This window comes from Rhodnius prolixus, unplaced genomic scaffold (assembly GCF_049639745.1).
Source record: "Rhodnius prolixus isolate KJV_2025 unplaced genomic scaffold, Rpr scaffold_17, whole genome shotgun sequence".
In the NCBI taxonomy this organism is placed as follows: Eukaryota; Metazoa; Arthropoda; class Insecta; order Hemiptera; family Reduviidae; genus Rhodnius; species Rhodnius prolixus.
In genome coordinates this window covers 2,814,315-2,832,254 of record NW_027411626.1, presented here as the reverse complement: position 1 = coordinate 2,832,254, position 17,940 = coordinate 2,814,315, and the positions used below count along the sequence as shown (strand labels likewise).

Here is a 17,940-nt window from a genome sequence, read left to right as displayed (position 1 = left end):
ACCGTCATGAAAGAAGTTGTTGTTGTTGTTATTGTCGTACTCATGCGACACACAGTGAACCTTTTTTTTAAAAACAAAACCTGTCAAGCAAACCTATGTGTACCAACCAACCAAACCCCACCTAGAAATCACAGTCATAAAATATTTATTACTTATTTGTATAATTAGATGAAGTTTATTACCAACTTGAGAGAGAATTCTCTTGTCAAAGTCAACTCGTTAGATCACCATTACAATACAACTATTTATACGGCTTTGACAGGAATGTCACTTGGCAACAATCAGCTGTTACATTCACAATGTTACTATGACGACTACACAATAACACAAGGTCAACCGTTTAAAAAATATTGATTTTTTCGTTTTGTTTTAAATAAAATTATTAAAGTAATTTAAAACTGATGGATTAAATTTGCTAAAATTTAGTATTTACTGCACAATTAGTTGCAATTAGGTAATTGGTCAGATATTTTAGGGTATTTACATTCGAAATTGTAAAATTGCAAAAGAAATGAACATAATAGAGTTCCTGCAAAAAAGAAAAATTAAAATAAAACTGCTTTTAGAACTATGAAAATTTTACCTACAGTTTTCTCCTGAACTAATTTTTCCTTAGAAATGATTTTTTTATCAGCTTAATGTTGTTTTCCAAATGTTTAATATGAGATTTTATAAATTGGGCGAGAGGTTATTGTTTGCAAGCAGGTTATCCTTATCTTGATAATCGTTAATAATCGATTCAAACTAGCTACTACTTTGACTGACACACTGTTGGACAGCTCATTACGTCAGCCCAACCTAACTAACTGCACCTTAGCAGTAAGTGATCTGTATTTTAGAGGCTGACCTTTATCTCATAATCAAAGCTTGAAGCCAGCTGACCTTGACCTGGTAGCGCTATTTCTGATCTTTAATTAATTGTAACAAATTGCTAGACTAGATAATTTAATATAAAAATCAATATCACTGATTTTTATCAGTCGTACCAGCATGCGTTAAAAAAAAAAAATATCCCTGGCTAGTTTCGAACTTACCATCCTTGAACAGAGTGACTTCAACTAAGTCACTATTACAAGCTTCCTGATTCATTGTGAGATCGTAAGTACTCTGAAGTCATATTCTATATACCAAAACTACTGACTAATTAAAACAAAACTAAATGCTACTTCGTAAAACATTATTTATTTCTGATTTCTTAATATTGAAATTATTGAAAACTTTTAAAACATCCACAATTAGCGAAATTAGATATAATAGACACATAAATCTTTTGATGAGTTTGTTGGAACACAAAACAGTGGAAGATGCTGCATCTTTCAGATTCCTGGCTGGATTCCTTGCTGTACATACTGGTTTCATAAGACATAGTGGAGCTTATATCAGGAGGAAGAAGGGTTCCTCGATTGATCTCTGTCTGCTAGCGATGAGAGATTAGATTTTGTAGCCAGAATAGTATTGTATCCGAATCCGATATAATCCAGCCCCCAGAACTGCTAATCTCTTTTTCAAACTACGTGTTTAATGAATAAAATTAGGGAAACGGTTATCATTGTAAAGCTATCCGCCATATTAACCCAAAACAACTTGGCAGGCTTACGTACGTTTGATCCCCCATCAAAGCTAAAATTGGTTTTTCCTACTTTTTCCATAAAGCATACAAATCTAACAAATTTTTCTTTTTCCCGTTAAACATATTGTATAAGGTAATCCAATAAATTAGATTACATTTTAATAATCATTTTCATTTAAATTTTCTATTAGATAATCTGATAATTTATCAAATACTTTCAGGAGAAAAATTAGTAAAAAAAAAAAAAATCATTTTTATTTTTCTATGAAATAAATTAGTGTAAAATAATTAACCAATCAAGGCGCAAGAGATAGTGGTATAAAATATGGGCGGTTAGATTGGCCAATCAGAAGCACAAAACTTTCATGATATCTACGCCCACAGCCACGCCCTCTCCCATAGGATTGTATTGCTCGCCATATCAGTTATTAGAGTGCAATTGCTTGTAACAGTTTTAACCAATTAAAACCTACTATATAGTAGAAGTAGTAATATAAAGAGCTTAAAAGTCGTGTTAGAAATTATTTTTATTACTACAAATATAACTTTACAGGAAAGTGAACATTAGGAGATATCTTAAATAAATGTCACTAAATAATTAATGACATCCTTCCAATATATAAATTTTAAATTTATTAAATTTTTATTAAAGAATAATTTTAATTAAAAAAAAAACTAGATGAAACGCTTCAAATACATTATCAAGGACAAAAAGATCTGAACGTTTCTAAAAATTCATATAAATATATTTTCTTTATAATTTATTTGTTAATTCTAAAGAAAATCATTGAAAATTTGACCTTGGCATTGCCCTTGAACAGGCTGAAAATTTATAAAGAACGATTCTTTGAAATACTAAACTCGAGAATTATGGGATGATTTTACCATCAACCCATGATGATTTTATTTCTGATAAATGTGGATAATTGTGAACCGGAAGTGTGGGGGTTTACTGAATAGATTTTCGGAAATTTAATATAAAAAAAATCTGTAGACGTCCTTATAGTTTTCCGTTCTGAGGTCTACCGAGTTCGAAACGGGAGGTTGCAGGTTGATCCAAAACAACAGGAGAATGACGTTTGGGTTTGTGTATGATTATAGCGTAGCGTTCAAAATCCTGCAAATCGGAAGTACTTCTTTACACACACACACACACACACAAAGATCCTAAGTCAGGATCTCCGGAAATCTAGTAAGAGACAAGTCCTTAGCCGATTTTATCTTTAAAGACTCCCCACTATAGGGGCTAACCGCTCTGGGTCATGTAAATTTCTGACTTGCAATACAATTCGGCCAAGTACGGGGCTTAAAGGTTCACTAAGTTACAGTAGTACTAATTAGCAACTGTGTTCAATCGTAGTGTCGCGGTTAGTCAGTCGCAAGTGACATTGCTTTTATTTCCTCTATAGAAAGTAATAATCTAGCCAGCAGTGGCACAGGGTCTTAGCCTTGGGAGTTCCTGTCATTATTGTGATTAAATAATAAACCAAGATTGTGATTGAATGCGCTAATTTTGGTTTTGAACTCATTTGATTGAACATGATATGACATGCTAATCTAGTTGGCAGTGGATAACCTGAATAAAGGTAATTAATTTAATTTGTTTACTTTACTATTAGAGTAAAATTGATTGCGACTGCGCAAATAAATAACAAAAAAAAATCGATTGTTCCTCAGGCTTCAGGAATTGAAACTGTTGCAGTTTTGTTCAATCGACTTTTCTTCAGCAATATGGAATTTTTCTCCATATTATTGAACATTAATTAATTATTGATTATTATTAATTATTGAACAGGTTATGTAACCGCAAATTACACTTTAGGGACACTTTCCAGAGAATCCAGTCGTTGTAGTATAAAATTCTGAGCTCTATGTTTCGACACTTTTTCTGCGCATCTGCAATCAAAACATTTCAATCCACCACATTTCTGTAGTCGCTCTAACCTGTTACAGGAGACTGCCATCTTAATTTATTAAAACTGATACACTAATTAGAACCAGCCATTCTTCCAGAATATTCTTCTGGACGTCTTAAAAGACAGTGAGTGGCCAAAGCGATCGTCTCTTGGAGGCGAAAGTTCTTAGATAATGCAAATGTTGGTTACTTCTTCACTCTTCAAGAGTGTTGTGGACATTCTATGTTCTCATGGTTGTTTATATAGCAGGGGTGGCTAACTTTTCTTTATATAAGATCTACTTTTTTATCTTTAAAATTGTGTCGCGATCGACTTGTAGGTCGATGGGCGTAGTCTTAAGGAGGTGTGAAATGCATACTGTGTATGCATACACTGTGTTTCAGTATAAGGTGCATTCCAGCGAGGTATGGGTAGATAAGTAAAATATATTATTTTTTAAATCACTTTATTAAGTTTTCGAGATATAGGCTCATGAAGAAAATAAATTTCCAGACCCAACTTTTGATAGCAGCATTTCCGTACATGCGGGACCTAAAATATTCGATTTTCCGACACGTTTTTCAAGATACGATTTTTTACTAACTTAAAATGCAATTTAATTTTTTTATCAACTGCAATGTTGTTGTACTATTTTGTTGGTAAATATGGAAAAGTTGTTATAAAAATGCACAGAATGGCTGATAATTTGATTTCAATATTTCACTTTCGCGTTTTTTTGGGGGGGGGGGCAGTAAAACTGGTAAATCGATCAAAACTGGCCTCGCGATCGACTTGTTGGCCACCTCTGGTTTATAGCACAATAATGCGCTGATTGTAATTAAACAAACCATCCAAAATAATAATAATAAAATTCCATTTAAGGTTAACACTGCTTAGAGTGGAGCTTTAAAGGAAGTTAATCTCTACCTCTCCCCCAGAACTGCTTTCAAGTTGGACTTAGCTGGGAAAAATCTATCAAATACAAGTTATTATGTCTACCTGTACTAACTAAAACGTTCAAATTTCGAAATCATTTTCCAGAAAATGAAAATACTTGAAAAAATTCAGCCTCCGGAAACTTCTAGTTGGGTGATTGTTTTGGAGGGGATTTCCCCACGTTGTCATGACAATAGCAGCACTAACGCTGAACGCTGACCAAGAGAGAGAGAGAGAGAGAGAGAGAGAGAGTGAGAGAGAATGTTTTAAACCCAAAAAGACGGCCTACAAAGAAGTTCAGATGATTGCCAAGTGGGGGAGATTTACGGGTTCGCTGCCAATGAGAGCAAACCTAGGACAGAGATTGCCTGCCTTCTTGATTTCTCTTAATATTTTTTTCCTTATCACATTTTTATTTGTGTTTTTTTTAATCAGAATTCTTTTATCCTTACCAACATTATACATTTAGTTAAAGCGTACATTGCACTGAAATGGAACAAATCTAAACCCCAATTTTCCCAAACAATAATTTGCCAAGATAAATGATTCATACAAAAATCTTTCCAACTTTTCTAGAAAAAAAGGTAAAAGCTATTTTCAAAAAAACAAAATATATTCGGTTTCAATTTAGGTTAAACCATAAGGATGGCAGGAATATAGGAGGTAATGATCTATCCATTAGTTGTAAGTTTGTAGGTAAATAGTTGTATATAGTGGAGGGATGAATGTGTGAAGCGAATGTATTTATAAGTAAGAATGGAGAGTGAGTGATATTCTAGTGATAAGCACCTAGACGATGCTGGCTGTATGGCGAAAGCCAATGCCACAAAAAAGGCAAAATTAATAATAATGAGTTGTGGCACTACCGGTAAGTGAACTTCCGGCATTCGATCTTAATATTTTCCTTTAAGAAATTTAGAAATAACTAAACAATTTTAAAACCTTTCAATACTTGTTATAAAGAACTTAAAAAATTGCTTTAAAAAACTTCTTCTTTTTTTTTTTTGCAATTAATTGAGCTTAAAAGACGTAATTATTACGATTGTTGGAAATATTTCAGTGCCAAGGGGGGGGGGGGCTCTCAGCAGCAAACCATAAATTTTGGAAAATGTATAAAACAGTGATTGTCAAACGCAAAAGTGCCGCGAAAGTTTTGAAGTGTGCCGCCAAATTTAAGAAATGCATTCAATAAAAATTATATTAAAAATGTAGAAGACGATATGAGAGTAGCATTAACCCATTTATACGACCAAATATAAACTGTAATTATCAAAAAACATCAAGCTCAAATTTCTCATTAAAAGTATTCTTATTATTAACTAGTAATTAATCCCTTAATAGAACATATACTGTTGTTTTTTGTAGTACATATTACTTTATATTGAAAATAAACATAAACTATTTTACACAGTTTATTATGGGATAAGTAAAATACTTTTAAACTTATCTTATTGTTAGTGTGCCGCCCCAAATTTTGAAATTATTAAAAGTGTGCCGCCGCGACAAAAAAAAAAAGGATGAGAATTACTGGTTTAAAACTAACGTGGTGAGTAACTAGCCACCGGATTTCCTCTTATTACCACTCTCGAGTTATGGACTTACAGACACACACCACGAAATTACTCGAAAATGATTTTTTCCTAAGAAAAATTATTCGAATAAATATTTTTTACCTAAATATGTTACAAAGTTTAAAGACAATTTTCGAAAAATCTCGAAGAAAGTGAAAACAAAATACATCCAACAAGATGGTACTTCCTTCCGGTCGAGGAGTTTTCATTAAACTTCGAATTTTAGTGAAAAATTTAACTATTTTTTTTTATGACGTATAGGACACAAACCGCCCTACATTATGCTCAAATGGTCGTTAAAGAGAAAAGCCTTCTACCAACACTCCTCCACACTCAGCCAGCGGGGCTCTTAATGGAATTTCCCTGGGAAAACGTGTAGAGGCCGCCACGGGTACAATGTGTTAATAGTTTCTGGAAAATATATACGAGAAAATCTCTTTAAGTGGGGGAAAACCCTTTTCAGTAAAGTAGGCACTTCCGGTAAAGGGTTTTCTGATCGCTTCCGGTTAAGAACCCTTGCTTGGGTTTGGTCCAATCTAATTATCAAGTTTCAACTTCCTGCGATTTTAAAGTTTTGGAGATATTTGGTTATTTAAGACACGAACACACATAAATACAGACAAATTTCTAAAAAAAAAAAAAATTTCAGAATGAAAATTTGACATGATCGCAAAACATAGGAAGCGATCGCAACAAAACAAAACAAAACAAAAAAAAGCAACAAACAAAAAACAAAACAAAAGCAACAAACAAAAAACAAAACAAAAGCAACAAACAAAAAACAAAACAAAAGCAACAAACAAAAAACAAAACAAAACAAATCTAAATGGTTCTAGCAAATGTTTGTTTATATTAACAATGTTAATAATTGTTTACAAGCAATCATTATTTAAATAGAATTATAATTATTCTATACATACTATTTTTCTTGACAGCGCGTTCTTCTTCCACGCAGATTTGTTGTGGTAGTTCAGGTTTCATGATGAGCAGGTTATTCAGTTTTTGACCGAAATAAAAAAAGACGTTAAAGTAAAGCGCGCGTAATGAACAAGCTCTGCACAGAGTGTGCTATGACCGGAAAATGGCAAGAAGGTTGCAACTACTGCCGGTTAATATATAGTGTTTGACGGCAGTGGAGAATGTTTACGTCACCAGCATTTACTATTTAACCTAGCCGACAGACAGACAAGACAGCCACACTCAGTATTGCTCTATGAACACTAGAATCTTGATGTCCGACGGAAATTAAAGTAGACGATTATGATCTGTTGAAAATATCCGTTTTGAAAAAAAAATAATAAATCTTAATTCTGTAAAAGTATTTTTTTTTTTTTACTAAAAATATCTGTCAACTTTCACAAAACCCAAGCGGTTTAAATATTAAAAATTATGACCCAAATATTCCGAGTTTCGAGAATATTAAAAAGAATTCAAAGACTTGTGAATTACAGTATGAGGAAGTCATGTGAGTCTTCACTCCAAATTTTTAAGTTAATGAAGTCCTCATACACACACTCACACGTAGATAATCACACACAAAAGAAAACAAACATTTTTTTCGTTCACAAGAAACTTGAAGCCGGTTTATATCCGGTGAAAAACTCGAGATCGAAAATTTATCACAATTCCATCTTCCTGTCACGTAGTACGGTGACACTGTGAGATCCAAATCCAACTGTGTTTGAAGTAAAATACGCTTTAACTCTTTAGGGCTAGTTGGGATTAAAAACTGTCCCACCTTTTGCTTAGCTTTTCCTGCATGGTGGGATATATTTTAACCCACCTCGAAAAGTTGAAGTTATTCATACATACAGCTTAATATGTTATTTAAAGTTTTTCATTCAGATGGCAGTGCTATGCACCAATGGTAAATGCGCAAATAAGTGAAAAACAAAATGTATATCAATAATAAACTTGGCCGATAGTAAAAAATGGTGGCACCGCATACTGTTCTATTATTTGGATGCAGCTGATGTTAATTCATATATTGTTTATAAAAAATTGGGTCAAAACATGGAACTTAAACATTTCAAGGAACAGTGTGCTGAAGGACAGTGCTGTACTGTCTGCAAAGTTCCGCTTTGTTTTGGTAAAAAGTTGTGTTTGAATGACCATCATATAAAGCATTAGTTGCACAGTGGTATTATACAATACCAGTGTCCCGCACTAAAAAAGGACCATTGAAATGGTATTAATTTTTTCTTTTCTTTTTTCGTATTTTGAGAGTGATGATTATTTGAGAGGGATGATTACATATGGAAAATAAGGGAAATGAATGTTTATTTCCATTTTTTTTATAATAAAAGAAATTCTGTACAACTAGGGCTTTTATTTTCTTTAAAATCGTGCGCCTCAAAGAGTTACAAGAAATGTACCGGAACTGCGGAATAAAACGGAAGTTGGGAGATAGTAAAACTTGAGAAATCACTGCTATAAAGGCACTGCTGATAACCACTACCATCCCACAGCATCATTACAAAATTAGATCTAAGGAAAACTAGTGAGCCATTACAATTAATCATTTTTCGTAGAACTATAAAGGAAATAGCTTCTCTTTTTTTTTTCTGTGGCCTTCATAATTTTACCATAAAAATGATTCCCTGTGATCAGCAGGAGGTTGTAGGGGGTTTCAAGGTTTCTTGAAATTTGCATTCATTTAAGATTAAAATGCAACCCAGCATTGCATTCTCACTCTTGGAGACTTTCATTTCTACGATCCTAGATTAATGGATTAGTTCGTAAAATCCCAGATTTTTTTTCTACTTCCTCTTTACTGCGAAAAGGGGGCACGAACTTGTCCAATTGAAGATAACAAGTGTCCCACAGTAAATATATGTTTTCTGGACTTATGAGTACGAAGAAGTAGTTTTTAGAAAATGATCAAATTCAATTACATTTTGTTGAGGTTACAAGGTACTTTACTTACATACAGAAATTACTACAAACGGAAGTGCTTCTTTGCTGTTTGTTTTTTGTCGAGAACAAGCCTGAAGCTGGATCATTTTTCTGTAATGACGGGTTCTATAAATTTAAAAACAAAGGTCACTTTTCTACGAGCGTAAACTTTTTCTATTAAGAGTGAAATTTACGATGATTTTACTTATTAGTATCGTTTGAGACGGTAATAAGGAAGATGGGATAGACATACCTCTAATGTGTCACTTCATAGTAATGTACTGTTTTTGAAACAGCATTGTAATGTGTGTAAAAAAAATAAATAATTTTGGAAATTCCGAATCTAAATAAAATGTATAGACTAGAACTATGAGTATAGCAATAAGATTAAGTCATGTGTGTGTTTTCACAACAGATCAATTAAAGTTATAAGAAAACGTTTTTAACACGGCTTCTTATTCAAGCAAAACCTGAACTCGATAAACAAAATATAACCTTCTGTAATTGTACCAGTTGTTTTTTTTTTTACCACCGTGACTGCAGCGCTTTCTGGTGTCCAAGTGGAAACTAACACGAGGACGACTTTTTTCCCTGTTTTGTGTGACTAGGAAAAAGTTGTATTGGGGAGGAGCAATGCCCTCGGGGCTCCCAAGATCCAGAGGACATCCCGAAAATTAGGGTTATGCAACATTTATAACCACAAACAAAAATTTTGTACATTTTTTTTTTATAATAACAAAAACGTAATTTCACAGTTTGAATTAAACCTACAGAAAGTAATAGAAAACTTAATAGGTTACAATTAAGACACCTATAAGACTTGTAGTATTCATTACAAGAAATGCTACTTATTTTTAAGTTTATCCATACTTTATTGTCAAAAATGAATAGCAACAATTATTATGTTTCATAATTATTTTTAAACTGTTAAGAACAAAATTTAAAACAAACTTGCATAGTCTAAAACATGACAGCTTGAATATTTTTGCAAAAGACTTACATACGTAGTAGAAACGGGCAGTTGACAAAGAGAAATTGTATTTTTCGAACTAGAACAGCGTTTCCCAATCTTTTTTTGGCTCGCTACCACCACTTGGTAGTGTACATCATGCTAAATTGTACCACTTAGTGAAATTAGGAAATTTGTTTTGATTCCGTGTGTGTTACGTATTTTACTACTATTATCTTTATTTGTATTGAGATGTATCTGTTACAAAGGAGTTGCAAGTTCACTTTATAAACTTTGTAAAGTGTAAGATCTTAGTTTTAAAACTTTTTTTAAACAAAAAGCAAAAATTACGTTCATATTTTTCTCTTCAAGGTTATTAATTAATTTACAAATTTTCTTCTTTAGGATTATTATATTTGTACCCAAATCTTCTAAATTAATTTCTTTTAAGCATTCAACTTACCTGTAAGTACCAATTAAATTTAATGTTGATTGGATAGGAGCTTACTCATTACAATCCAGTCTCTTTAAGCAGATCTTTACATAGTTATCATTCAAGTTCTGTCACATGGCAGTTCTATTAAATTTTCTTTATCTTTTATTTGATAATGATGTAGCTTTTCCTAAATTTTCTTTTGTAGAATGGGGGTTTGAAATCGAATTATCATTTGTGTTTTCAGGTTTTGGGAAACTACTCCAATTTTAATCCTGTTAAATGTGCTACTAAATTTTCTCGTATATCTTGAGACAGACTAACCTTATTACTGTACATATTAACAACTTTAATGTGTAATATTATTAATTAAAATAATTTTTATGAATTATGAGAAAAAACGTTTCTATGATATTTTTATTATTTCATTTTTTTTTCCCCCGATATTATTGATTATTTTTTGCGTACCACCAAACAGCAACTCGCGTACTACAGGTTGGGAAACGCTGAACTAGAAGAATATGAAGTTTAACTTCGACTAGTGGAGGAATTTCTTAACGTCACTATACAAACAAAACAAAAACAATGATGACGTACTTAACTAAGTTTATATCAAGTAAGTGATAGAAACGCTTCATTGCTTTTGCAACATTAAGAATACTATTTACAAAACAAAACGTGGAATCATTAGTAATACAGACAGAGTTGCATAAGTACCAAAGAGGTTATTTTTTTTTGTATTTCTCTTTCACAAAGATTGTGATCAGGGAAAATTTCCTTTTTTAGGGGACCCTGAGTCAGAAATAGAGACTTTACTGACTAGGTTTTCTTTTCTTTCTGGAAAAGTCGGCTACGATTTCCTTGTTTTTCTTTCCTATGTCCGAATTATTTTTTACGTAAGAAGTTTTACAAAAAGTTGATTTCGAATGCTTTTATTTCACTTTACAAAACCATTTTAAGATGCAACTTAGATTTCTTGGCCTGGGCCATCTTAGTAGAGACTTCACGATGAAGGAGACGTTAAAGGAAGAAGTCCACAGCACAATCAGAGACACAAAAAGCAATGAAATGGTTACATAATAGTTGTAGTTTAATGGTTGAAAAGTAACCATTTTATTTTCTTTTTTTGCTCTACACCAAAAAATCAGAGCGGCATCCAGGTTCTCCCCAGGCTTGGGATACCTTGTGTTGGTGTCCGACGGTGCAGCTGCAACCTCCTCGCTCCTTCTCATCCTCTAACATCTTCTTACGTAACGTAGAAACCCGACTTCTACTTATATAATGGTGGCGGTTGTTGAACTTCTCTTTCTTTCCTTTTTAACTTATTTAGTGGCAAGCACTTTCATGGCTAACAAGCCCACTAGCTTTTTATGGCTGGACCTTCATTAACAGTGAAGTCACCCCCATGACGACGAGGTGTCTAGAGGCCTGCTATTCGGTAGAATGGACCTTTCTCTGAGCTTTGCAATTGGTTTATTTCATGGGCCTACCTCCATGGCCAATCCTGTCTTCAAGGCTGTATCCATAATTCCTACACTGTTCAGCTGAACCACCTCCTAGACCTTACTGCTTTGGAAACGCTCGGTAATGCAGAAAAATGCATTACCTAAAGTAACGGTGGGCATGAAAAAAATAAAATACTACAATTCATGTACACTAAGGTCGGATTTACCAAAAAAACAAATATTATCTAGCGGCTGAACGATCAATCACTCCAATCATTACACAAAAAATAATAATAATAATAATTACAAATATATATTGTAATTGACAAATTGTTTTTAAAATACTGAATTTATACTTTCAGATCCCTTTCTAGAAAAGCGAAGCTTCTCATATATAAGATAAGACCCTGATAAGACTGGTAGTGCTTTATGGAAGCGAATGCTGGGTTCAGGACCCAAGAGGGAGCCAGATAGCCTTGAGAGTGAGGGAAAGGAAAGTAATGAGGAAGATATATGGTTCTGTGAACGAGGGAGGAAGATGGAGAATCCGCACCATCTTGGAACTCTGCAAACTCTTTATGGAGAAGCAGACATCGTTCAATGTATTTAAAAAAAAGGAAGATTCGAGTTGATTAGGACATGTGGAGAGGATGGTGGATAACCGCATCCCTAAATGCCTTTTATATGAAAGGCCCCAAGAGGCATCGGAATAAGAGGTAGGCCAAGAATGGAGACGGCTTGATGACGTCGAAGGGGATTTAAGAAAAATGGGTGTGCGAAGGTGGAGACTGAAGGCTCTTGATAGAGCTCGGTGAAGAGCCTTGATTGAGGAGGCCCTGGTCCTTTTAGGACGGTAGCGCCGAAGAGCAAGGAAGGAATTTATACTTTCTCTACTAGGTAAGTAGGAAAGTATAGCAATCGTGTCGAATTTTCGATTTCGTGTATTCCACCGGAAATAACTATTTCAAAAAAAGTGCGTTTTTTTTCAATTTGTGTGAACAGGAAATCTATTCGGTAAAGCGATACTTCCGATTGAGTAATTCTGACAAAAACTGCCAGTCACGTCTAGATTTGACGTCACATTTCCGTTTAGTTATCTTCCCCCCCCCTACAATTCGATCTAAATTGCCATCGAATGACATCACTGGCTTCGCATTCGGCCACAGTTCGGGGTTTTTTTATGCCATAGTGCCCCTAAGCTATGCCCCTTTGTTATTATTATTGTATACGTTCTTTGAAGATTCACGACGTTTACAGGGACTCCAGGAGAGTCACCCGCACGCCAAAATAAAACCGGAATGCCAACTCCACTTGAGGGAGCGGAAAAAAAAACCTCAAATAATGTCATCTTTCCGGTTTTTGATCTGGTTTAAATTTGTCATTGCAATAAACAAAAGAAAAAAAATCTATGGCGACTTCCTCTTATAACTATTCTCAAAGTTATAACTCACAAATTTTCTGCAAAGTCCGAATATTTAAACAGAATTGAATTTATTACCCAATACACTTGATTATAATTGTGCCGTATATATTTTGAAAGTAGCCTAAGTCCATTTGGTCAATTATTTCCGGGTTGCCATGGTAACATGTACAACTTCAAGTTACTTATCAATAAAGCATTTGAGGTTACTTACATATATACCTAGTAGATACGATAATTCTGGACACATACATATGTAAATTTTCAGAGTTAGTTCAATAAGTAAACCTAAGTCTAGTTATACTTAAATGTAAAGATATGTAAAATAAATTGAGTATTTTCTTCTTTTTTTTTTCAATTTGAAACATCTTATAACATGTTAAATGGACTTAGGCTCCTTCAAATCTTATAACGAACCTGGTTGTTAATTTTGAAAGTGCCCTAACTCCATTCTAGGTAAGAAAACGCATATTATTCACTTAATAATTGCCATTATTTTTAATAAGAACTAAAAAATTTAACACCTTTAGATACAATTAAGCAGTATGACTCATTAGTATCCTGTATAACCTGTACATATGTATGTATATTTTTAATTGCATTGAAACACAAACCCTTAAATATCTCAATTTAAATGGACTTAGGCCACTTTGAAAATAAACGGCTCAATTAACGGCACATTAACCTGAAATAAATACTTATAAGGAACCGAATATTATAACTAAAATGGTTATTTAGAGGTAAACCTTAAACACTGAATAGCACCATGAGTATATAATTTACTCGAAGTATAAAGAAAATATAATAAAAATAAAACGGAACTACTGGTCACAGGATTTCCACGGCTAGGTTATAGTCGAGGTAAACATTTTTCCAATTACCTTTACTGTAGTCGTGTTAATAAAGCAAAAACCTAACCTGCTTTTTTTCATTTATTTATTTTTTTGAAAAGATTTTCATGAAAATTAAGTATTTAAGGAGGAGTTTCTGGGATGTGATGCACAAAAGTCCCTATAGTGAAAGACTAAAAGTAAACAAAAGTGCCAAAACTGGCTTAAAAATTACATGAAGTAGAAATAATAAAACTTCAGTAAACCAACTGAAACAAACTTTCAACTTCCACTTAATTAAAGGTTAAAAGGGATATAAATACCTACACACACAGACGAACTAAGTTTTATTATCAAAAACAGATAATCGTTTATTACAAATCTTAAGTTTTTCCTTAAATTTATGGTGTTATTACGGTTAGCCTGTGAACGACTAAGAGAGCGACGCTAGCGCTGAGAGTTCGTAGTTCTGCCACCAGACTCGAAAACTACCCTGGAATAAAAGAACTTCGCGAGTTCAATGTTATTCTGTCTTAACACAGTAATTTCAGGTAGAAAATGACCTCTAACGGTAGCTAAAAAGATCTTTTTCCACATCACGGTTTTTCCGGTTACAAGTCTTTTCTGGCAAAACTCTTCTGAAGAAGTTACGTAATAGGTGATGATTACATAACCTTATAATACCTTCCAACTGCCCAGTTTTGTAATTTAGTTTACGTTTTCTTTAAATTTTCTTCAAATTGAAAATATTTTAGTCATATTTAATTATGACCAACATTATACAAGTGTTTAAACTAATAGGGTATCCCTACCCCAGTACATTTTCAGAAAATTCGATAAAAAAAACGTTTCTAGGAAAGTAATAATAATGACTAAATCTACGCAAAGATACGAAGTTTAAACCTTTTTTTTTTGTGGGGGAGGAGCCACTTTCAAGAAAATTTAAAAATAAAAATAAAATAAGCATTTCATCAGCTAAATTGTACCACTTCATAAAAATGATAGTATTTCTTGAAATTTGTTATTCCGAGTGTATTATTTTACTATTACTATCTTTATTTGTATAGAGTTGCAATGTATCTGTTACAAAGCAGTTTCAAGTTCATGTTCATTTTATAAACTTAGTAAAGTGTAAGATCTTAGTTTTAAAACTTTTTTTTAAATAATTAAAAATTGCGTACATATTTTTCTCTTCAAAATTATTAATTAATTTACAAAGTTCTTCTTTAGGATTATTATATTTGTACCCAAATCTTCTAAATTTCTTTTAAGCGTTCAACTACCTGTAAGTACCAATTAAATTTATTGTTGCTTGGATAGGAGCTTACTCATTACAATCCAGTCTCTTTAAGCAGATTTTTACATAGTTATCATTTAAGTTCTGTCACATGACAAATTCTATTAAATTTTCTTTATCTTTTTATCGATAATGATGTAGTTTTTCCTAAATTTTCTTTATAGAAGGGGTTTAAAATCCAATTATCCTTTTTTGTTTTTGGGTTTTGAAAAATACTCCAACAATTTTAATCCTGTTAAATGTGCTATTATACTTTCTCGTATATCTTGAGACAGACTAACCTTATTACTTGTACATATGAACAACTTTACTGTATAATATTATTAATTAATATAATTTTTAAGAATTATAGGAGAAAACGTTTCTATGATATTTTTATGATTTAATTTTTTTAAATTTTTCATGTCCGCCATTATTGATTATTTTTCGCGTACCACAGGTTGGGAAACCTGATCTAACTCCTTATTCTCAAAGTGTCATTAATCAGATTTTCGGAGAAAAAAATGTTTCGATAGACGTTCTACATCTATATGTTTGTCGGTAACAGCTCTTTTTGGGGAAAATCTCAAAATGCATTAAAGTCTTTTTCGTAAAGTGGCACTTCCGGGGAATTTTTTTCTTTAAATGTAGACATTTTAGTCTCACACGTATTTCTTATCAATGTTATACAGGTGTTGAGTCGATTCAATTAACAGTGATGGCACTTTCTAATAGTGTCTAAAGGCCTCTCTCTCTCCTAGAAATGCCCGCAGTTAAATTTTCCTGGTAAAAAGTTCAGAAAAAATGGTACTTCTTGTTGATTTTGATTTTCCACCAGAAACCTGTGACTTCCTCTGATTTTCCCTGTAAGCGTGATCTTTCGTGATTTTTCGGCGAGAAACACAGCGAGAGAGAGTGGAAGGGGGCTGACGAATTGTAAACACCACTTTTCCGGACCTGCGCATGTTTCCGGTATAACTTTAACTTTAAAATGGAACTTAGTGTGATTACATTTCTTTTACTATTAGAGAAATCTAAAACTGATTCTATTAATGGAACTATGACGACACAGTTCCTCAATAGCCACCATTATTATCTGGAAAAAAAATTCAAATCAAACAGATACGCCTACCACGATACAGTTCAAAATGATACCGCCGAATCAACTGTTGTGACGACACAAATTCTCTAGAGCCACTATTAGCAACAATTATGTGAAAAAAGTCACAATCAATCAAAGTGGAACGCCTACCGCCGATAGATATTGTTCTATGCAAAAAAAAAATAAGTTTGGCGATTAGCAAAGAAAATTTCAGATTACTGAAAAAAAATAACCAAATATCTGAAATTCACACTTCCGGTGGAAATTAGTATTTTAGTATTATAAATTTCTAAAAAAAACAAAAATTATTATAATACAAGATTATTTGAACTTGTAAAATACTAAAAAAAACCCGTTCTTAAGACCAAAGTGCTCTTCCTTCAAAAACAAAAGAAAGAAAAATGTAAACCAAAGAAGTTACGTAACACCAAATATCTACCTGCTGCCACGGCTAACTGTAATTGTGCTTCAGGTAGATGGACACAGAAGGAAACGATAATAAGTCTGCCGTGTAAACTTATTCGACTGCTTTTCCTCTTGTAATGAAGACTCTTTCCAGAGTTTTCTTATTTCCGGTAAAGTTTTTATTAGAATGATTTTTTTTTGGGGGGGGAGGAGATTTTCTTTTTGATTTTCTTTTATGAAGTAGAAAAGAGCATTGATGTAAAGTATAGTTAATAGTATTTTATGCGTTCAAATATATAATATCTAATAGAAGTGCATATAATGAGCACCATTTTACTTGGTGTACGCATTACACTGTATTTATTTTTAAGAAGAAACAAATTGCCTTAAAAAAAGGTTATTTTTCTTAAAAAAATTAAATAAAGTAAAAAATATTTAAGGGAAATAACATGGTTGTTTATGACGAACAATAAACTTTGGAACTAATACTTTATTTTCAATTACATCGCAGAACATTCAGTACAACTTAGTGCACTGTAATTGAGAAAACTGTACAATAAAGTGAGTACTTGCAATCAATCACTTTGTAAATTAGATATCATTGTAAGTATCTAGAAAGAGAGGGACTTTGTCACTGGTAATGTGACTGGCCGATATTGTTGCTCCCAGGATGTGATGACAAACGTCCTTTGTTACACCATAAAGATGACCATCATTTCATTAAAAGCTCCATGTTTAAAAAAATAAAGAAGAAGAAGAAGAAAAGTCCAGTGAGTTTGCCCGGCGAATCCTTCTATGTCCATCTACCTGAAGCTGAGTTATAGTTAACCGTTGCAGCAGCAGGTAGATATTTGGTGTTATATAACAGTATTATGTAACTTCATCAGAAGAGACTATGGAAGGGACTTGGTGTAATAGAGAGCCTTGATCAGATTGGGACCGGATGTGCAAAAGATCTGTCGTTTTGAGTTGTTATATTATTATATTAAAATGGTGTCCATTGAGTTCACACTTTATTTAAAAGAGTTTCGAAACTAGTTGTTATTAGAGCAGTTAACACAAAAACTAGGTTTAATCTTCTTATAAGTAAGATTTTCTACAAACCTGTGCAATGTAAATGATGTATATGTTTAGAATTTATTTACTTGTAAATGAATTTTCATCAGTTTTTCTGGAAAAGAGAAAAAAAATAAAACTTCCAAGTTATAGGCCA

General features: G+C 32.9%; 2 protein-coding genes across 8 annotated transcripts in view; both read right to left on the bottom strand.

Moving 5' to 3' along the window:
• Pu (GTP cyclohydrolase punch) overlaps positions 1–7,243 on the bottom strand; it is a 46,762-nt gene extending 39,519 nt beyond the window's left edge. Inside the window, exon 1 of the mRNA XM_074138871.1 lies at positions 6,893–7,243. Coding sequence (XP_073994972.1) covers positions 6,893–6,953 — 61 coding nt within the window. The 5' untranslated portion in view covers positions 6,954–7,243. The remainder of the gene's footprint in view (positions 1–6,892) is intronic.
• A 1,713-nt stretch (positions 7,244–8,956) lies between these two features.
• Positions 8,957–17,940, bottom strand: part of mei-W68 (meiotic W68) — a 57,131-nt gene continuing 48,147 nt past the window's right edge. For 4 of the 7 annotated variants that reach the window (XR_012461532.1, XR_012461535.1, XR_012461530.1 and 1 more), the window contains 2 exons: positions 17,832–17,898; positions 8,957–14,437 (listed from right to left, as the gene is read on the bottom strand). The gene's annotated coding sequence lies outside the window, so the exon portion shown is untranslated. Of the gene's footprint in view, positions 14,452–17,831; positions 17,899–17,940 lie in introns of all 7 variants that reach the window. The other 3 variants (XR_012461536.1, XR_012461534.1, XR_012461533.1) reach the window with 2 other exon arrangements.